This window comes from Magnolia sinica, chromosome 14 (genome assembly GCF_029962835.1).
Source record: "Magnolia sinica isolate HGM2019 chromosome 14, MsV1, whole genome shotgun sequence".
Lineage (NCBI taxonomy): Eukaryota > Viridiplantae > Streptophyta > Magnoliopsida > Magnoliales > Magnoliaceae > Magnolia > Magnolia sinica.
The window spans coordinates 80233868-80257604 of NC_080586.1; the positions used below are offsets into that span (position 1 = coordinate 80233868).

The 23737-nt window shown below is 40.4% G+C and overlaps 1 protein-coding gene across 1 annotated transcript; it reads right to left on the reverse strand.

Annotated features, from left to right (window-relative positions):
- Nucleotides 1-657: 657 nt before the first annotated feature.
- On the reverse strand, nt 658-23415 carry LOC131225059 (receptor-like protein EIX1). The gene is made up of 4 exons (XM_058220484.1): nt 23296-23415; nt 22950-23084; nt 823-1973; nt 658-670 (listed from the first exon to the last, which is right to left on the reverse strand). Exons 1-4 carry the CDS (start codon nt 23413-23415, stop codon nt 658-660), a joined length of 1419 nt encoding a protein of 472 aa, XP_058076467.1.
- Between the last annotated feature and the right edge of the window lie 322 nt (nt 23416-23737).

Below are 23737 nucleotides of genomic sequence, written 5' to 3' on the forward strand. Positions count from 1 at the left end.
TTCTTCAAAGATGAAGGGAATTCTCCCGATAGGTTATTGTCGTCTAGGTGCATTGTTTGGAGTTGATGTAATAGACCCAAAGATGTGGGTATTCCTCCCAATAACCTGTTCTTGCTCAAATCAAGTGCCTCAAGTGCTATGTAATTACCCAAATCGAATGGAATGATACCACCAATATTGTTTCGGGAAAGGTCAAGGACAGTCAAGGAATTCATTCCTTCGACACAATTTGGTGGGATTGGACCAGAAAATTGATTGTTGGAGAGATCAAGTACTCTGGCTCCATTCAATAAGCAGGGTATAGGACCACTGAAATTATTCGAACTCAGAACAACGTAGGCTTGAGGCAGCATTATTAACGGGTTGGGCAATTGGCCAAAAATCTGGTTATTTGAAAGGCCCAGCACAGAAAGTTTGGGTGTTAAATCCCAAAACCAGGTAGGGATGATGCCAGAGATGGCTGTATTAGAGAGATCCAACGCATGTACTAATTTTTGTGTTCGTAGCCAGAGAGGAAATTGAGGACCTAAATGACATGATCCTAAGTAAATAAGGGAGAGCTGAAATGGAGGGGCCCAATCAGAGTGTGTATCAAAAACCAAAGAATTGTAAGACAAATCCAAGGACGTTAACTGCTTGAGGTTTTCAAAAACACTTTCAGACACCTTTCCTGTCGAGGAGTTGGAAGAGAGGTCAAGCAAAGACAAGTTAGAAAGTTGTCCTAAAGTTGTTGGGATTGTCCCATTGAACTGATTCCCACTGAGAATTAACCTTTGTAAGGAAGACAATCCTCCAAGAGCTGCAGGTATATTCCCATTCAACTGATTCCATGAGAGATCTAGTTCTTCTAAGGAAGACAATCCTCCAAGACGAGCTGCAGGGATTGGGCCTGTCAGCATGCAATCAATGAGAGTAAGGCGTTTAAGATTTTTGAGCTCATGTAACCAATCAGGAATTGCTGCATGCATTTTGTATCCATACAAAAACAGGCACTCTAAATTGATAAGCTTAGTTATGGCTCTTGGAATGCTACCTGTTATATTCTCGCCAAATGATAAATAAAGATCCACAAGTGAGGTAATATTCCCAATAGAGTTGGGGATTCCTCCATGCAGCTGACTGAAAGATAGATACAGTATCTTCAGCTTCCTCCAGCTGCCTTCAAGGAACTCTGACAAATCAACCCTCAGGTTATCATCAGTTGATCCCAACCACAACTCTTCCAAGTTATGAAGTTGTGTAATTTGATAAGGTATCTGACCATGAAACTTGTTGAGTGAGAGACTTAAAGACACCAGGCTACCAATATTAGCTATCCAGTTTGGAATGGTAGAGTTGAAGTCGTTAAAACGGAGATCAAGGACACGGAGATGTGTGAAATTAACAGAAGGAAGAGTTGGAGAAATATATGAAAGACGACATTTCCATAGGTACAACTCAACGAGGGAAGGAGACATGTTCATTACGTTCACCCAATCATGGCTTGCCATGGAAAGGTTCACATAAGACATGTCGAGGTACTTGAGAGAACGCAGGCTTGCCAACCACCAAAGGTTTTTGGCACTCAAAGAACGTGAAGAAAGCTTCAGGGAAATGAGTTTAGTGAGGTTTCCAAGCTGATGAGGGATTCTCCCACTGAACCCTGCATCTGACAAGTTCAAATGCCTCAACTCCTTCATTGAACCCAGGAAATCTGGAATTGGTGCGCCATTAAAAGCATTATAACTCAAGTCCAACAACTGAAGATGCTTCAGTTGAACCAGAGCTGGATCAATTCTGCCACCTAGCCTGTAGTAAGTAGAATGGAGGTCGAGTTTAAGAACAAACCCAGTTATGTTGTGGCAGGTAATTCCTCTCCATTTGCAGCAGTCAGAGGCATCATCATCCCATGAAGAGAGAAGATTGAAGGAATCGTTGAGAGACTTCCGGATGGTGGTGAGAGCTTTTCTCTCATAATCGAAGCAACCACTCACCTTCCAATATCCTCCCCAATATATTAATACATTTAAAAGAAAGAGAGAAATAAGAAAGCTCCTCTGCTGAGAATAACAACTCTCCATTCCTTCTCTCTGCTCTAGAAAAAGGAAAGGAAAGGAAAGGAAAATTGCTTCTTTGCTGATTTCTCTCTCCGCTCTCCTTAATTTATAAGATCTGAATCACCACTATTTTCTCTCAACGCTGATCAAACAATCCTAACCATCCACTTAAAATGGTTGAAGAGTCACCACCGGTAGCGGATTGGATTAGACCCGCCTCACCTAAGACGGTGCCGCCTTTACCATGGAGCCCACCTCGATGTATTTATTCTGTATCCATGCCATCCATCTGTTTTTCCGAATCATTGTAGGGCATGATCCCAAAAATGAAGAAGATATAAATTTCAAGTGGACCGTTCTCTAGGAACGGTAGTGATTGAACGCACTACTATTAAAAACTTCTTACGGTGTACATTAATGTTTCTGTAGTGTTTGGATGAGCTTGGATGAAGGGTAAAAAACAAATATAAGGTAGATCCAAAAATTTTGTGCCCGTTTATGGTCAATCACCACCGTTTCCGATGGTACCGTCTACGTGATAATTGGATCTACTTCATTTATAGGATCATGGACTCGAAAGAAGGATGGACAGCATAGATAATAATAGATACATCAAGGTGGGCGCTATGGTAAGGGCCGCACGGTCTTGGTGAGGCCCGGTCTCACCGGAAACGGATTGGCTACTCTGCCTGACACCCGCCAATGGTTGATGGTCGGTGCTCTGTGGGCCCCACTATGATGTATCTATTTCATCCATGTCGTTACTTTTACAGATCATTTTACGGTATGAGACCAAAAATGAGGTATATCCCAATCTTAAGTGGACCACATTAAAAGAAACAGTGTTGAATGAGCGTCGACCATTAAAGGCCTGTATGACCTAATCAAGATATTGGATGTCAAATAAACAGTACAGTGGGCCTTATGAGTATTTTAATGGTGGATATCCAATCACTATTGTTTTCATGTGGTGTGGTCCACCTGAGATTTATATACCTCTCTCTTTTTTTTTTTAATTAAGTCATAAAATGATCTGTAAAAATGTATGGACGGAATGGATGAAACACATACATCATGGTGGGGCCCACAGAGCACCGACCATCAGCCACAGGGCCGGTGTCAGAGGGAGTAGCCAATCCGTTTCCAGTCTCACCTAATCCATTCCGTCACCACATTTTTAAAATGGTGGTGGACTATGACAGGAGTGCAGCTCCTACGCTGCATATCAACGAACCAGTAGCTACGATCTAGTGTAGCTCTTGACAAGGCCAGTCTTGCAGGACTTCAAAGCCATTGATCCAGTAATTAAGCTCAAATCAAGCTCGTTAGTAAATCTTGGGCCACATGCTTCCCGGAACAGTGATCTTAATAGATACACTGACGCAGGCGAGGGCTTGTTGTGGTCGAGCACTTTCTTCCTCGTGGGACAACTATTCCGAATCTATGGAACTTCTCTGACTATTCAGGGAGATAACTGGGTTCCACAAGGAGAAGAAGAAGGTAGAAATAATTATAGAAAATTTGGAATAAATTGCTTGGTTGATAATTGTCTAACATATATGTCGGTGTTACACCATTAATATAGAAAAAAAATGAAATTTGTAATTATTAAAATTAATAAAATTCTAACTTTAATAAAAATACTAATTATAATAAAACTCTTCTAAAGCCTAATTTTTAAAATTAAAAATTTTAAATAAACTTTTGCTAGAAGAGTTCTAGCATACTTACAAGTTATTTCCAAAAAAGAAGAAAATTTAAAATTCTAAAAGTATAAAATATTTAAAAAATTCGGAATTATTAAAAATATTATTATATTTTCTTAAAATTTTATTTTTGAGCTGAAAGTGCGTGTTTTCTGACGAAATGGACAGACGCAACCCACTTTGTGGGTCGGTTTACCTCGGATGACCCGTTTCAGTAAAGATTGATAGGTTATGCGCCTCATAACGATATCCATATCGAAAGTTATGGCCAATTTACAGTTCACCTTCTTTCGGTCCAACCATGCTAAGAATGTATCTGTGCCATGTTATACATCAGACCCCTTTACTTAGAAAAAATCTGTTCTCGAGTTATTCAACAAACTTTGCTCATGGTACTCAAATAATTTCTACCGGCAATGTCTTTCAGTCTCTTCCTTGTACTTTGCATTAGGCTCTTAAGCTCACAATACATGTACTCATGCTCTCCTTGAATTGACTAGTATAGATTGGTTCCTTTACTTGTGCCTGTAAAATCTCGCATTCTTTTTTATAATGTGGGCAATTAGGTAGACTTAACTTTAAGACAAGATCAATATGGTTTTGTATATATCTAATGAGAAGCAATTTATTAGGGAGTTCATCGAGCACAATTGCCTTGAACTCCTGCAACACTGGTTTCAAATCATATGGGATGTTCACAGGCTCTATATGTTTTTCATTTTCAACTAATGAATCTAAATCTCCCGTCTCCTCAGATTGTTTTACGAAATCTTATTCGGTTATGAGAAACTATCCCTCCACTTTAATTGGAAGTCTTGGGTTGATTTTCTGTTCTCATAGGGACTATCTTTAATAAATATAAATATATTATCCTAGCTTCTACGTGCAACATTAACATTATATTGCCGTGATCGACCAAATAACATGCGACAACCTTTCATGTCGACCACGTCAAAGTACTTGATTCTTTTAATTTTTATTAATTGAAAACGAGATAGTGCATTATTTAGTTACCTATATTTTATTAACCTCCTTGATCCATCTAATCGTGTATGGAGATAGGTTCCTTTTTGTTTTTAGTTATAACTTTTCCACCATTGTTTTTGACACGAGATTCTCATTACTGCTGATGTTAATGATCACATTACAGACTTTTTGGTGTGCAATATACCTCATTCGAAAGATGTCGTGCTACTGTAAATTTATCTATACCTTTGGCATATACAATGGCTTTCTCATGATCAAAGTACTGGCCAGCGATTCACCATCATCAGTTGATGCTCTGTGAAAATCGGGGTTATGTCGTACAGAGACCATGGGTGTTTGACCATTGCCTTGGGCTCGAAGCAGAATTAGCGCATCCGCAATATAATCGAGGGTTGCCGGCAACCCCTGTATGGTCAATTGGCTCTCCCGGTGGAAAGCTTACATTCTTTCTAAAAGATAAAAAATCCTTGGATCACCGTCCATAGGATTTTGGTCCATATCTTCGTTGATTGCCATTGGTCTGAGAGGAGACATCACTCTGATATCAATTGACGCAGGGGAGGGAGTGTAGTGGTTGATCACTATCTTCCTCAGGGAGATGACTACTCCAAATCCATGGATGGGATAACTACCCTAAATCAACAGAGCTTCTTTGGACTCCTCACAGAGATGTATACCTCAAATCCACAAGGAAAAGAAGAAAGTAGAAATAATTCTAGAAAATTTGGAACAAATTGCTTGAATGATAATTATCTGACATGTCTGTCCCTGTTACACCATTAATAGAGAAGCAAAACCAAAATTTGTAATTACCAAAAATAGCAAAATTCTAACTATAATAAAAATCTTAATTCTAATAAAACTCTTCTAAAGCCTAATTTTTAAAAATAAAAATTCTAAATAAAATTTTGCTAAAAGAGTCCTAGCATGCTTACAAGTTATTTCTAAAAAAGAAGAAAATCTAAACCTTTAAAACTAATAAAATATTAAAAAAATCAAAATTACTAAAAATAGTAATTTTTTCTTAAAATTCCATTTTTGAGTTGAAAGTACGTGTTTTTTGATGAAATGGATAGATGCAACCCACATAGTGGGTCGGTTCACCTCAAATGGCCTGTTTCAGTAAAGATTGATAGGTTATGCACCCCGTAACGATACTCAGATCAAAAGTTATGGCCAATTTACAGTTCACCTTCTTTCCTTCTTTTGGTCCAACGATGCTATGAATGTATCTGTGCCACGTTCTACATCATCCACTCTAGCGTCCATAGTACAAAAAGGACCCACGGTCATGGATCCATCGACCTCATTAGAGGATCCACAGAGCTGTAGTGCAGATTAGACCCACCTTGATGGCATTTTGTATATCCACTCCATCCATCGCTTTTCCAGAAAATTTTAGGACAATTTGTCAAATTTTAAGTATATCCAAATCTTAAGTGGACCAAACCACAAGAAACAGTGATGCTTGAACAATCACCATAAAAAACTTCCCCAGACTATTTTAAGCAGATTGGTAAAGTCATCCAACCCATTGAGAAGGCTAAAAAGAAATGAATGAAATAAAAATATAAAAAATTAGATTAATCCAAAACTTTTGTAGCCTACAAGAAGTTTTTAGTGGTTATTTACCATTTTTTCCAGCGGTGTGGTGGTCCACTGTAGATTCAGATCAAATAATTTTTTAGATCACGTCCATGAATGAACAGAGAAAATGGATGGACAGTCTAGATATATATATATATATATATATATATATATATATATATATATAAATCATTAAGGCGGCCCCACATAGTAAGGGTAACACCAACTAACAACTAATCCTCTCCCCTGATAAACATTGAAGTGCTTACTGTCGGTAGCAGACTGTGTCCAACCTTGGTCGGACCTTTAAACATCTAACCAGTTCTGTGTGAGGGTCCTCCACTGTGATGTATCTGTTTATCTACATCATCCATCTCTTCCAAGATCATGCAAAGCTGAATATGCAGGTGAGTTAGTTTCTGGACTCCAACGGCCCAATCCCTCCCTCTACAGTCTCTGTCTTTCTACCGCAAGAGATTATCGACTTCACATTTCAGGCTGGTTATTGCATTTCAGAAGGACTAGATATCCCTTTCTGCCATTTAACCCCCTTAGGTGAATTTTCTGTGAAATCTGCATGGAATATTTGTAGGCTTATCTGTCCAGGTAAGGACTGGTCGAAATGGGTCTGGCATGTGAAACTGCCCTCCAAAATTTCTCTTTTTGTCTGCAAGGCGTTGCACAACACGGTCCCAGTGGATTGTGTTGTCCAAGCTCAGGGTATCCACCTAGCATCCAGGTGCGTGTGCTGTAGTTCCCCGGCTGCTCATTCCCCCTCGATGGAGTCCCTGAACCATCTGTTCATTGACAGTCTACTGGTGCAAACAGTTTGGGTAGAGCTGGGCATCGGTTCGGATTGGATCGGATTGGGTATAACTCGACCTGATCCGAAGTCTCAATGCCTTAATCCGATCTGGGACCGAGTCCGGGTCACCTGACTCGAACCGATCCGATGCATGGTTGACCTGACTCGAACCGAGTCCGACTCAGTCAGTGAAACCGAGTCGAATCAGGTTCGGTAAGATTCAGATCATATGAATTTAATCCAACTGTTTCATGTGGTGTGGTCTACTTTAACCTTTAATATACTACCTTTTTGTGCTCAAGGCCTAAAGTGATATGTCAAAATGGATGAACGACTTAGATAAAACATATACATCAAGGTGGGCCCCACATGGCTCTGAAAGAACTCTTCGTTACCGTATGTATATTTTAACCGAACATGTGTTGATGTGCACTGCACGAAAGTCCAGTGAGTACTTTTCACGCAAGTTACTTGCTGTAACGATGTTAGCAAGTTCTGTGGGTCTGATCATGGGGTATGTGTTATATCCAAACTGTCCATCCCTTTGGCAAGCTCGTCATAAGGCTTGAGACGAAAAATAAGACAGATTTAACTATCTAGTGGACCACACGAAATGTTTAACGGTGAAAATCATTCTCTGTTGCTATTTGTAGTGTGGTCCAGATGATCTTTGGATATTATTCATTTTTTGGATAATACTCTCCAATGATCTCTAAAAATATATGAACGGTGCAGATATAATAAATACATCACTGTGGGGCACATATAACTTTCATCTCCTTTGAACCATTCGTCCAACTCGGAGCTCGAGGAGCGTCAGTCTCGTCTTCGCACGGGACGCGGATTGCGTCCTACCCCCGCCTGTCTCTAGCCATGAACGCGCGGTTCTATGGGCTGGCCCACTGTGATGTATCGGTTTATCCATGTTGTGCATCTCTCCTCTCAGATCATTCTAAGGCTTGTGCACAAAAACGAGACAGATCCAACGCTCAAGTGGACCACACCAAATAATAAGCTTGGTTGTATTAAATGCCCAAAGCATTAAATGACAGTTGCATTAAATACAACAGTCATATATGGTTTGGTCCACTTGAGCGGTGGATCTGCCTCATTTTGGTTCTTATACTTTAAAATGATCGGAGGGTATGGATGGATAGCGTGGATAGAATGATACATTACAGTGGGCACACCTTAAGAACTGCCCGTTCGTGGCTAGAGACGGGCGGGGGCAGGACGCAAACTGCTCCCTTTGCACACCACGTGCCTAGCCAGCTACAGCTAGCCTAGGCTACGCAGTAGCTGGTGTCAGTGGTGTGTGGTACTGTCATTGGCGCCTCTGACGGAAATGGATCGGCTACTCCTTGAGTCCATGTGTTTCGTGATGTGTGGGCCTCACCATGATATATGTATTTCATCAATGCCGTTCATCCATTTTTACAGATCATTTTAAGGCTTGATACAAAATATTAGAGGGATAAAAATCTCAGGTGGACCACACCACAGGAAAACAATAATGATTGGATATCATCCATTAAAATCCTCCTAAGGCTCCGGATCGGGTCGGATCTAATCGGATTGGATCGGGTTTCGGATCGGATCGGTCTCAATTGACGACAACCCGATTCCGATTTAAAAATCATTCGGTTCTGAAATACCTAACTCAATCAGCACCGATCCAAACCGTCAATTCGGTTAGGATCAGGTTTGATCGGGTCGTATCTATCGGATTAGATTTGTTTTGCCCGACTCAAGTTTGGGCATCATTTGGTAGTTTGTTTGATATCAATGTGATGGCGGCGACCTCCATTGAAGCTAGATTAGAGCAATGGTGGAGTGCAGCCTCATCTAGGGCGAGGAAATCTGTCATCCAGATGCTGTCTCCGTGCTTGATCATCTAGGAGCTCTGGAAATCCCGTAATGATGCGGTATTTGAGGGGAGACCTGTATCAGTTTCTACTGTGCCAGCCAAAGTGAAATGGTGGATCAAATACATTCAGCGCCCCGACAGGAAGCTTGCTGGTCAAGACCCAATCTGCCATACCCTTTAAGGGGCCGACGTTTCGTCAGCGTGTAAGGGTCCCCTCTGTTTGCCTAAGATCGTTAAGTGGGCCAAGCCAATGGATGGCTGGGTTAAAGTAAATGTTGATGGATCTGCTAGAGGGAATCTAGGGAAATCAGGAGGTGGAGGAATCTGTAGGGGAGATACAGGTAAATTTCTATTTGCCTTTTCTTCAGGCTATGGTGAGGGTTTGAACACCAACGCGGAACTACGAGCCATTCACGATGGTTTATCCCATTGTCTTCCCCGAGGTTTATCCAATGTTGTTGTAGAATCAGATTCGAGACTGGTTATTAATGTGCTAAATAGGGACTCCCAGCCAGGCTGGAAATAGAACTACTGGCTCAATAGAATCAAAAGGCTCGAGCTTAGGGGGGTAGGTTCTTTTTGTGCATATCTATAGGGAAGGAAACTCTCCCGCCGATGCTATGGCCCGCTTGGGAAGTGACACCCAATCCTTCTCCTTCTATGATCGCTTCTCTGAGCTTCCCCCGTAGGTCAGAGAGCTTTTCTTCCTGATAAAGTTGGGTTGGGTCCGACTAGGGAAGCATAAGGCTCCCTTCCTTTTTTGTTTATATTTTGTGTAGTTTTTGTCTTTTGCCATGATAGGCTCCCACGGCTTTTTAGGTCTGATGCAGCCCACCACACACACACACACACACACACACACACACATATATATATATATATATATATATATATATATATATATATATATTGGTTGATGATATATTGAAACGAATCCTTAAAAAAAAAAAAAAAAGAAACTTGAGTAAGATCTGACATTGGCCCACACCAATTAGTAAGCTTGGTTGCATTAAATATTCGTTAAATAGATAAATCATTAAATGCAAGTTCCATTAAACGATATAAGTCATCTAATGGTGTGGGATACTAAAGTGGATGCGGATTGCGTCCTACGCCTGCCCGGACAGTAATCCGTCTGGGCAGGCTCTGTGGGGTCCTCCATGTTGTAAGTGTTTTATCCATTCCGTTCATAGTTTTTATAAGACCATTTTAAGGTATGATCCATAAAATAAGGCATTTTACGATCTTAAGTGGACCACAAACTGGATATTGAACATCCCCCATTAAAAACTTCTTGGGAGCTGGAGAAGTTTCGGATGAAGCTGATATTTGTGTTTTCACTTTATCCACGTCTACATGACCTTATGAATAGGTTGGATGGTAAAAAAATATCACAGTGGCCCTTAGAAATATTTCAACGGTGGGTGTCATTATCACTGCACCTTCCTTTTGTGTGATCCACTGGAGCCGTGGATCTGCCTTCTTTTTATTATTATAACTTAAAATGATCTAAGAAAAATGATTAACGAAGTGGATAAAATACTTACATCACGGTGGGCCCTACAGAGCCCTGCCCGGACGAATTACCGTCCGGGCGGGGGTAGGACGCAATCCGCGTCCTACTACAGTATTTAATTACAAGTTACTGTCCGGAGGCAGCGGAATAGCTGGTGTACCGTACACCACTGATCTAGATGATGTGGGTACGTGCAGTGACAATACAAGCGCCGACGCACCCGGTTGCACGGACGGTTCAAACGAGATTAAAGTTACATGTGACCCACAATTCCGTATTTATTATATCCACACGGTTCATCCATTCGCAGGGATCATTTTATATCTTGATCTCAAAAATAAGTCATATTCAACACTCAAATGGAGCACACAACAAATAACAGTGGGACAATGATTCTTACTGTTAAAAAAATTGTAGGGCCACCGTAACGTTTATTTTCCATCTATTTGTAAGGCCACACGGACCTGAATGAAAAGTAAAAACAAATATCATGTTGATTCAAAATTTATATGATCCCCAAAAGGATTTAAATGGTTGACGTTTAATCCTCACAGCTTTTTAAAGTGTGGTCCAACACTTGATATTTGGATCCGTATTATTTTTAGGATCAGGCCTCAGGCTAGCCAAGTGGCCGGACGGTTGGATATAACTCATACCTCATGATTGGACCCACATAAATTAGTGACATCAGCACATCAGCCAAGTAGGTGCTGTGTGGTACACCAGAACACTCATACCTCATGATGGGACCACAGACCTTAATGACGTCAATACACCAGCCAGGTCGGTGGTGTGTGGTACACCAGCCAATCCGCTTCCCTCGAGAAGAGGACATCCATGGTCTCCCTGCGCCTTTGTCTAAACAAGTGTTGCCATGGCTTCTTGATCCAAACCGTTGACCTAATGCCCTGTTTGGGAAAGTGGATTTGTAATCCCCTGGATTCCGAATTCCCGGGATTAGAAACCCCTTAGATTTGAAATCCTCCCACCGTGCTTGGCACCTTGGAGCCTGTATCAACTTTAATCCAAAAGTACCTATTCATGGTATATTTACATGGACTTGAATTTAATTACTAAATCAATTTTAATATCTCTAATTAGTGAGATATGTAATTTTTGATGCAATGGTTGTGAAAAGCCCTCAGAACTATATGCTTTGCCTGAAAATGATGAAATTCCAAGTCTTGGATGGGCCACAAGCACAAGATCATGTTTGAGTGGCAAACCAATAATTTTAAACTGTTGATTTACAAGAACAATGTTTGGACGGTGCTGGACAGTGTTAATTTACATGGATAATGTTTGGACGGTGCTAATCATCATTAGTGGGCCATGTGCCTGATAGAATGATAGTGTATAGTGACACATATATTACATTTACAACTATTAAAATAATTTTAGTTGTAATCCAAGCTGTCACCAGGGATTGCAAATTACTTTATACTGAAGCCCCTTCAAATCCCCTCCAATCCAAGCTCTCACCGTGCCAAACGACCCCTAAAATGGGCATCTACCTAATTAGTGGACAGGATTGATTTTTATTTAAAGTGATCTTCCTGGTAGGGCCCACTGTATCCACAGTACATGCAAGCTGGCATCAAAGATTTGTGGGGCCACCATGATGTATGTGTTTTCTCCACGCTGTGCATCTAGTTTTTAAAGCTAAGGCATCAATCATTCATCACAGTGGGGCATACATAACTTTGACACCAGCAAACTTGTGGGCATTGGGGTGATAGGGTATCATCAAACGGATCAATCATTACCCATCGATTGTCCTTGCATCCACTCCGTCCATCCGTGTCGATAGTTAATTTTTGGGTAAGGAGATGCAAATCTTAATTGAACTCTTGTACAAGAATAAGTGGTAATTAACCATTAAAAAGTTAATGGGGCTACAAAAGTTTTAGATCAAGCTGATATTTGTGTAGATTTTCATCCAAGTCTTTATGACCTTAACAAGAAGTTGGATGGACAATAAACATTCCAGTGGACCCATGAAGCTTTTTATGGTGGGGATTCAATCAGGATTATTTTGTGGTGTGGTTCACTTGAGATTTGGATCTACTTCATTTTCTCTACCATTCCCTAAAATGAGTTTTCAATATGGATGGGCAGACACACTCACGGTGGGCCTCGCAATAGTAATTGAACTTCCACCATTGAAAAGCTATCTGCGGTCCACCGTATTGGACTTGAAACTGACAGGATCCCACGTGATGCACGACAAAGAATTCTGTAACCATGCTCCTTGGCAGACACGCTAACCGTTGGAAATGGACCCGTTTAAGAGACAAACATGAGCTGCCATCAGTTCAGTGAGTAAGGATTCTAAGTCATGGGAGAAAAACAATCCTATTTATGAAGAATCAGCGCCAGTGTGGAAATTTCTATAATAATGAGTGGCCTGTATTATGTTCACGTTATGAGGAAAATTCAGTCCATAGAAATGGTTGACCCAATTGTCAATGAGTCACCACTATTTTTCCAATAACGGTGGCTATGTAACACAAGGTTTTTAAGTCTAATGGTGCATGTAGTCGGTGTCAATAACGGACACGGCTTATGTCGGTAGATCTCTGAATGTGGACTCACAGTCACAGTAACGTATGTTTCTTATATCCGTGCTGTCCATGTATAGAGAAATCATTTTAGGGTATTTAGCCTAAAAACACAGCAGATTCAAATATCAGGTGAACCACACCACAGGAAACGGTGGTGATTGACCATTAAAAACTTTCTAGGATTGCAAAAGTTTTAGATCAAGCTGATATTTGTGTGCATGGTCCTTTCATCCACGTCTTCGTGACCTTATCAACTGATTGGATGGAAAATAAATATTCCAGTGGACCCAAGAAGTTTTTAATGGCGGGCGATTCAATCACCACTGTTTCCTGTGGCGTGGTCCACTTGAGATTTTGATTTTCTGTATTTTTGGGATCCTACCTTAAAATGATCTGGAGAAACAGATAAATGACGTAGATATAAGAGGTAGACCCATAATATGGGATCCACGCGGTTAGCCCGAAGAGACTCGAGCACACTGTGGTGGATGTCTTCTATCCACGCGGTCTATCCTTTCGCCATACCCTTCAAAGGGTCCACACCTATGTTTATGACTCATCTAACTTCTTCATCAAGTGACACTGATCCGAAGGGAAAACAGAAATACCAGCTTACCGGAAACTTCCGTGGGTCCACATAGGCCTGCCACCATGAAAGTCGGTGGTGTTGGGTGACCACGCAATCCGCCTCCATGAAAAACTTGAAAACAATGAAGGCACGTAGATTAACGGTCACAGATGGATTCACCACCTCTACATATGAGGTGAGATATAATAGATATACCTCCACATGGAAGTGGGAGCATTTTGGTCCTTAAAAAATAGATTTAGGTAATCTTTTAAAGAGTTGGGATCCCTTGGTGGCCGATCTTGATGTATATGTCTTATATCAACGCCATTCATCCGCATCTCCTGATCATTTAGTATTAGCCCAAGAACGCACAAGATAAAAATCTCAGGTGGACCACACTACATTAAATTATATTGATTGAGGAACCAGCATTAAAAACTACTTGGAGGGTACAAAAGTTTTGGATCATGGTGATATTTGTGTGGTCCCTTCATCCTGTTCAGTATAACCTTATCAACAGACTCCATGGTAATTAAACATTCCGGTAGTCCTTGAGAAGTTTTTAATGGTGGACGTTCAATCACTATTATTTCCTGGGGTGCGCTCTGCTTGACATTTGGATCCATTGAATTTTTCCGGTTCATTTTATTAATGATCTGGAAAAGTAAATGGATGGTGTGGATATAATAGAAATATGTCGGAGTAATATAATATCATTTAGAGTATACAGGAGACAATTGTATACATTGCAATTGGTTTGATTTATACACATGGGATCCAAGGGTGGAGGTGGAATCTGATCCCAGGCTAGTGGTGGGACTCCTTAGCATGGATCAAACCGCTAAGGAGGCCCACCACCTGACTCTTTAGATTTCGCTGCCGGTTTGGCGTTGAAAGCCTTGGGTTAATAGGATCAATAATCTAAAGAGTCAGATGGAGTTTTCTGTTCCTCACATCTCTAGAGAAGGTAACTCTCCGGCTGGTGGGCTAGCCCACCTTGGTAGTGCGAACCAGTCCTTTTCTCTCTTCAGGAAGTGCTTGGACCTCCAGGCGGAGATCAGGGGCCTGTGCTTCCCGGACAAAGTGGGGCTGGGGTCTTTTAGGGTAGTTAGGAAGGCCCCTATTGGCGTTACTTGTGTATATGCTGCTCATGGTGCTCCCTCAGAAGCCTGAATTGGTCGGTCTTGTAAAGTTTTTCCATAGGAATGAAATCAGATTATTAAAAAAAAAAAAAGTTTTCAAGTTTTGATCTTACTAAAAAAAGAAAAAAAAAAGATCCAAGTATGTCAATCCGGAAGCGGATCGCATCCTATCCCGCCGTCTCTAGCCAAGAACTGATGGATCTGTGTGGGACCCACTGTAATGTATTTATTTATCCATGCTGTCCATCCCTTTTCTCATGCCATTTTCAGGTTTCGCCCAAAAATAAGTTAGATCCAACGCAAGTCAACCACACCAAATAGTAAGCTAGATCCAACGCAAGTGAACCACACCAAGTAGTAAGCTTGGGTTACATTAAATGCAAGTCATCTTAGGTTGCATTAAATGTAAGAGTCATCTATTGTGTGTAAACTTGGGCGTTACATCCACCTATTTTTTGGCTCATAATTTAAAATGATATGAGAAAAGGGATGGATGATGTTGATAAACAAATACATCACGGTAGGCCCCACACAAATCTGCCCATATGTGGCTAGAGACAGGTGGGGTCGAACGTGATCTACTTCCTATCAATCCAAACCAATGAAATGACCAGTCCAAGAATAATTGGGTCATATTTGTAAAATAGTCATGATCTTAAAGGTGGTCCACACTTTTTGAATGTATAACACCAGAGTTGAATTGGAAGACTCTTTTCTTGTAATTATGAAAATATCCCCAAGGCATGATAGGAGGAATTCTTGTGGATTTGTTGGCACACAGACCCTATGGTAAGTGTATAGTTTGTTAATGGCATGGCAAGATTCTGCACATGCGCCCACATGATTCCGCTATTCATGAGGGGAGTTAATAGAGTTCCGACCAAAATCGAGGTTTTTTTTTTTTTTTTGGTAGTTAGGATGATGTCCAATCACTTCGACTCCCAATTGTCAGTTCTTTTTTTCTTATCAGAATTTCAAACATAGTTCAAAACTAGGGTGGCAATAGGTTTGCACCAGGCCAAGATAGGTCTCTATACCCACCTTAGAACTTAGCCCAAGCTTGACCCTAAAAAAATGGTTAAGCTTAAGCATAACCCGACCCAAGAGAGTTGTATTTCAGGTATTGGAGGATCAACACCCTTCTTATTGAAGGTGTTTTATTGGATTTCTACAGATATAGAACATCCGATGAGAGTTTACTCAAGAGAGTTGTATGAAGGATACATTGGTTGCAGTGCTCATAATGGCGTGAACATGAGCTCTTGATTTTGGCCCAAACCATGAGTCAGGTTGGTGGAGAGTGGTCAGTTGGGAGGGTCCTATGTTGAGAGTGGTGCAGTGGTTGCATTGTGAGCAAGAGTTCTTGATTTTGGTTTGAACCATGAGTTAGGTTGGTGCTGATAGGTCAATCACAGGAAGTGGATTGTAACAAACGTGCACGCAATCAGTAGGTGGGGTGGACCAAAAAGACACCTGGCTCATAAATCAGGCCAATCTGGTTAGTGGGCAACTAAGCTTTTGAGACCAAGCATGTGAGACCCAAATACAACATGGCCAGATCTTTCACATGCTTGCCATAATGTCAAGTGTGATTTGCTTTATCTCTAACTGTCTCCGAGTGCGCATCGCTTTAATTTTTATTGACTAAGCAGTTTGTATTTCTATTGTGGATGGCCATGCTAAGGCCAACTAGATGCTTGATCAGAGTCCCTTGATTGTAAAATCACATGCATAGAGGTCATCTCATGTTTAAAAAACAATTTACTTGGGAAACGCCAAGAACGTGCACGGAGCATTCTGTCAGCTTGACCGATCATGAGAGGGCCCCACACTCCCACTCCAGGGCCAAAGTTAAGGCACTGCGCGCACTGATTAGGTGGGTCACATGTATGCACTGGAAGTGGATGTATAATTGAAATAAACCTTTCAACTGAAGTTAAGACTACAGGAGGTAGGATTAGAACATGGATGTATAGTTGAAATGTTTTGAAATAAACATTTCAACTGAAGTTACTATAAACTTTCTGTTTTTCTTTCAAGGAAAGGTGAGAGCACACCACCTGAAATATTATTGATATGGAAGAGGCTTTACATCCATTCAGGTGGGCACAAAGAAATAAACCACACCTACCATCTAATCTCAGCCATAACTAGGGAACTAAACAGAAAAAAACAAACAAAGAAAAGAAAAAAAGAAAAAGAAAACATGGATGTTAAACAATTCTACCCGGATGAATTGATTCCAACTGTATATCCCACTAATGTGTGGATAATGCTGATTTTTATTTTATGTGATTTTCATGGTAGGCCCTGTTGTATTTGATGTCTTATATCTAGTAAGATATAGAGTCTGTCGATGCCATTGACTGTTTCGATGTCACATTCGATGACATCGAATAGTGCTTGATCCATCGAACTTATTCCAGATTTCCTCGGTTGGTTGTTGGACATATTGTTGCTATTTTTGATGACATTGAAGAGCTTTTGATGACATAGAATACATCTTCGATGCCATCGAAGATTGGTCAAGCAATCGAGAATTTCTATAATAACCACGTTTAGTTGTTGGACTCTTTTGGCGTCTGTTCGATGCCATCGAAGGTAGTTCGATGACATTGAACAAGTTACGCAGATTTTTTGTGGATGTGCAGGATTTGCGAATTTTGTTTCCTATTACGTTTTAATCTCTTTCTAAAGCTATATAAAGGGTTGTATATGGGATTGGGAGGTATACTAAGGTTTACTAAACTATTTCAAAGGGTTTCTAAAAGAGTTCTAAGGTTTCAAAGGCAGAGAAGAAGGTGAGGTTTGAGGATTGGTCAAGCCCGGTAAGTCATATCTCTTTGTAATTTGTGCTTTTATAATGTAATTCTGTCGCTTTGTGCTATGGTTTTTTCTCGCAAAGGTTTTCCATGTTAAATCTCTATGTTTTCTTGTGTTTGCTTGGTATTCTTAGATTGTTATCCTAGATCCAGATCTGTGTAATTCCGCGGCATGAATCCCAATAAGGCATAATATCTCCATGGTGTTGATGTCTTACACAAGTGGGCGTCAGCCGGAGAGGTGACGTCGGACCATAAATTGTGGTATCTTGATATATCTGATCAATTCTAACACACAACCAGTCATTTTTCTTATTTCTAATTGTCGTTGCTTGCCTCAACTGTCCTCATACTAGTTTTCAATTGTGGAAATTTTTGTTTAAAAGGGACTTGATTAACACTATTTTTCTGTACAGGTGGTGTATTCTCAAACATATACATGCTACTAATAAAGCTATAGCTTATGAATTGCTAACCACTCAATTTAGGTCTACTAGAAGTAAAGTAGAAAAGTATATTCGCCGGAAAAAAAAAAACTCATTGCATATCTTTTTCATTGCCTATCTTATTTTTAAAAGAAGTCATTGTATTGTAATATCTCAAGAAATGCGGATCACTTATTTAGTATCCATTGGAAGATATATATATTTAAAAAATAAAAAGAATCTCGTTTTACATCTCTTTTATTGCTTGTCCTATTCTTTAGAGAAGTCATTGTATTGCGATAGCTTAAGAAATGATAATCACTTATTTAGCGTATATGAGAAGTAGGGTTGCTATACAAAGAGAATCTTATTTCACATCTCTTTTATTGTGATGGGGTTTTTTCCCCAGGCTTGACCGGTCGTGAGCTTCGCTCGACCGGTTAAGGGCTGCTGCAAGACCAGTCGTGGACTGGCTCGACTCATTTTCCAATAAGTTGTGGTTTTGGATTTCCGAGGTGCTCGACTAGTCGTGGGATGCGCTTGACTGGTTGAGGGTGCCGCTCGACTGGTTGAGGACTCGGCTCGACCAGTCGAACTTACCTAGATATGAGCCCGAATCTTGTGCGGACTGCGAAAATCTGAAGCCTTTTGCGACAGGGTGCGAAAGCGAGTTTCCTAAACTATAAATAGGGGTGCCTAGGGCTTTTCTAGGTAATGCAAGAAGGTTTCCTAAAGCTTTACAAGGGTTTACTAAAGGGTTTAAGGCTATCAAAGATGTGTGTGTGTGTGAGAGAGAGAGAGAGAGAGAGAGAGAGAGAGAGAGAGGAAGCTTGTGGAAGGGAGGTTATGCTTGTAGAGGAGATCTACTGTGCACTAGATATCTCAGTACTTTTACGTCCTCGTGATCGGTGAGATCTCTCCGTTTTTCTTTTATTCTCTTATTGTTTATCCACTCCTGCATGAGTGAAGAAGGTTGTAACGTTCTACTTTATAGTAGATTGTTAATCTGGACGAGATCCCGTGGTTTTTACCTTTTTGAGGGTTTTCCACGTAAAAATCTTTTGTGTAGTGTGGTTTGTGCTTTGATTTATTTCATTGCTTTATTATCCCATAATTCTGGTTTACTTTGGGAGGCTAGATCCTAAGGTTTTGTGCAAGACCCCCAACATATTGCATGTCTATTCTTTGAAGAAGTCCTTGTATAGTGATAGCGAAATGCTAACCACTCATTTAGTGTCCACCAAAAGCATAAAAGTATAGTCACCGAGAAAGAAAAATCCCAATCTACATCTCTTTTATCACCTGTGATCATATTCTTTGACAAGTCCTTGTATTGGATGGAAGTCCAAGTGGAACATGAAACGGCTTGCAATTCTAAGTCGATGGAGTCGACAATAATATAGACTTAAGACGAAGAGATGACTCTCTTATTTTTTCCAGTAACTTTCTCCACGGTTAAAGAAAATGGTGAAGCGTCCAAATTTTATGTTTTCAATTAATTTAATTAATTTTCTTTAGGTGGAATATTTAAAGCCACATGTGCTAGGGCAATTTAGGGCATGTAAAAGTTGGAAATGGGCTCAAGTTAGGCACTTAGGCCAATCACGACATGATTACATGGCTTTTTCCTAGTTGGGTCAGCTGGCTCAACACTCATCAAACTAGATCTTAGTGTGTTGTTCTTTTGATTCGTTAGGTGCATGATCTGTGGTGGGACCATATGTACCATTGGCTTGGTTTACTTAAGCATGGGCTCTACTTACACAATGTGTGACAAGTCTAGTTGTATATATTGAAACTCAAATTACCATCGATGCATAGGATCCATAGGCTATATATCCATGGTGGGACTGTAATCCAAGGATCCGATTGTATGGCTTTCCTAGATCCAAGCATCCAGCCCATATCTACATACTATACTCCAGCCCAACCCATGATCTTAGTAATTTCTCTCCGGCCTGGTCGGGCGTGCAAGTGAAATAGTCAGCCCAACAATATAAAGATACTCCACTTTAATGTGGACCATCCACATGTGGGCCCTACCTTCAAAATGGGCAGTCTAGCATGCTGGCTCACTTTGGATGTGAGTAATTTATCATTAGGAGCCAACCTTTAATGTGGAACATCCATTATATGGGCCCACCTTTTTAGGATCATCCATCATGTGGAGCCCACCTTCAACACTCACTGCCCATCATGTGGAGCCCATCTTCAATGTCTATTGCCCATCATGCAGGGCCACCTTGGATAGAGACCTTCCGATTGGGTGGAGAGAGAGAGAGAACAAAAACTTATAAAAATAAATAAATAAATAAATAAATGAAAACAAAAAGCAAAAAACTTATAACAGTATGTAAGTTTTAAGTTAATAATCAACTTTTACAAAAGTTGCTACTAGGGGTGTCAATGTGTTGAGTTGGCCTGTCAAGCTTGTGGGCCAGTCCATTTTTAAATCGGGCCCCTGGACTAAATGTCCAAAAGTCCATCAGCCCAGGAGACCAGTTACAGTTTACAAAAGGGCAATTTCATAATTATAAAAATACCTCCTCCAAGAAGGTTGTTGGGGTCGCGACTCAGGAGTACTAATTAATTGCCTGCATAGCTAACTTCATAGCTGGATGGTTGTTAGGAACTATTATTTGTTTGTTGCAGGCTGAACTTCATTATGAGAGATAATCGTAGTTCGCAGAGAGGGTGGTTGTTTCTTCATCCCTTGGCTGACTTCGTAGCTAGATAGTTATTGTGGCAACTGTCTGTTCATCACACAAAATGGGATTTCATGACAAAATGGCTAATGGCGAACATATCTTTAACGGTCTGCTCATCGTACGAAGGATTTGTTGGGAAACAATGGTCCGTTTGTTATTATGCACAAATGAGTTTTGTGGGAAAGTTGGCCGTTGATTGGAAGATCAACTGTTCAGTAGTTGGCCACATCACTTTGTTGCAGGAAAGCTGGAGTGACAACCTATTCACTCTTTTGAATCCTTACTTTGTAGTTAGACTGTCGCGGGAACAACTATCCACAACTATTCATTTGTTGCTTGGATCTTAACTCCATGGGTAAGGGTGTTGTGAGACGATCATTTATTTGTTAATCGACTAGGCTCCGTGACAAGGCAATCATGGAGCATACACCCCATTCGAGACCTAGAGATTTTCTTTGGTTTGATGAAATGATCATAGACATAGGGTGCTTAACTTCTTACTCTAATGTACTCAATCTAAACAAGGAATCATCAGAGAGAAACGCAATGCCTGTATGCCTCCAAACAAGGAATCATAACAAATATCACAGAAAATTAAGAAATTGAATAGAGTGAGAGAAAAGAAAAGAAAGAAAGAGAGAAAAAAGAATATATAGGAAAGAAAAGGAAAGGAAAAAAGAAAAGAAAAAAAGAGTAGAAACTAGGAACATCGATGAGCTACGTTTGAGATGGGTTAAGGAAGGCTGACCGATTTATTGAAGGGCCATAAATTCAAGCATAGGCTCAAATCTTAGATTAATGACTGAGCTTGGCAATGGATTGGGCTGGTCTACGCGTTTTCATGCACGCCTATTATTACGCAAGGGGGTCAGGCTTAGGCCTAAAAATCAGGCACAGCTAATAAATTGACCATGGACCCAAGTTTACATCATATTCAATTGATACCATCTGGAGGCTAAGGCCAAGCCCATTTATCTAAAAAATAGGTCAGTCAAGCCTGAATTATAAAGGGCTGGGCTTGGGCCCAATTCGTAATGGGCTGATACAAGCTTGGCCTGAACTCTCCCATTGTCACTTTACTGATGGAAGTCACGAATGGATCGACCACAGAAAGGACCTAGCTAGACAGACTTCTTAAAAAATAAAAATAAAAATGAACAAATCCAATTCCAGGCCCGACTATGGATGTAAATAAGGTTAACGGTCACACCCAAAACATGATGCACGATCTTCAAAGCCCAATGGGCCAGCAAACAATACACAAAATATACATGAATTTGAGTAAGTTGAGCCTTTTTTTTTTTTCCTTCATCTTTTTCCTTTGTTTTTTTCTTTTGTTGGAATAGGCTGATTTGATGAGTTCGTGACAATCGGCCCACCTTAATATATTTTTTGGTATATCAACATCGCTCATCAGTTTTGCCAGCTCATTTTAGGGCTTGGGCCCAAACATGAAGTAGATCCGAATATCAGGTGAGCCACACCGTAGGAAACAATAGTGATTGAATGTCCACCATTAAAAATTTCATAGTGCCCACCATAATGTTTATTTGCCATCCAAAACTTTCGTGGCCCACAAGAAATTTTATTGTTGGGCATTTAATCACCGTTGTTTCTTGTGGTGTGGCCCACATAAGATTTGGATTTGCTTCATTTTTGGGTCGGAACCCTAAAATGAGCTGGCAAAACTGATGGATGGCGTGGATCTGAAACTTGGCCTTCTTTCTTGTAGCCTTTGGTTTTCTAATCCATGGATGATACGTTTAGAAGCATATAATCAAAAGGGGTTGTTTACAACCGTAAGTAATCAACTGTTGTCCCTCCAAGTAGAAGTTTGGAATTCTTGATTGGACCTATTATTTTCATAAACAATCTTTATCGTCCATTTTTTGGCAATTTTTTTTTAGTATTGACTGGATGGTTACAATCATTTGACTGGTGTGATTTTGTGATTTTTGCTTGGTAATTCGTTAATTGTGGGCTGGTTTTGTTGTATTTTATTTTACTTTTTCCTTTTTCTGTCTCTTTCTTTATTTATTTTTTCCTTTTTAAAAAAAAAAATAAAAAATTTCCATTTCGTTTTGTTTCTTCTGCACTGCCTAATAAATTGCTTTTCTTTCCAAAACCAAAAAAAATAAAATAAAATCACAATTTGAAAAAATAAAAATAAAATTAAAATAATCCCATACAAGAATATTAAAAAAATCGCATACCTGACTGTAGAATCTCAAAGCATGGATGAAATCGCCACTCGTAAAGCATTCATTCCCTTTCCGCTTCCAATCCAAAGCATACACTGCGTTCTTACGACGCAGCCCCATCTCTTGGTCCGTTACTTCTCCGACAATCTAAGAAGATGAGAAAAAGGAAAAGGTCAAACAAAAACTAAATGAAGGGAAAAGAAAGCAATTTTGGAAGACTGGAGAATGGAAAGGAGGAGGGATTTTGAATTACCTGGTGGAAATGAGGTGACGAGAGGTGAAAGATACCTCGTTTCAACACTGAGGTCTTGGTATCGATTCCCTAGTGGGGGTGGCTAACAGTGATGTGTGAACTGACAGTGGGGTGTGCTTGGAAGAAATTGAGGAGTGAGGAGCACGTGCGAGGGAGATCGTCCGGAGTTGCACTGGAGATTGTCTGCTTCAGATGGATGGGAACCAGAGATTTCAGCTTCTCCATTTTCTATTCTTGCTCAGACCCTGGCTTTCAGCCTCTTCCTCTCCAACGATATGTATTTCGCGGAGTAATTTGATGCTCTGGTAGAGAACGATGCTTGATGCGCAGGCAGTGGGAACATAACACACAAATCCTCACCTGTTTTACATACCGAAGCCCTGTGGGGCCAACACGGTACATACGTAAAATTCGGGAGCGGTTACACCCAAAATGCTATGGCCCTTACCGTGGGGCCCACCTTGATGTATCTATTCTACATCCTCGCCGTTCATTTTTCTAAAAAATGTCATTTTAAGTACATTGCAGCGCATGGTTCTAAAAACAA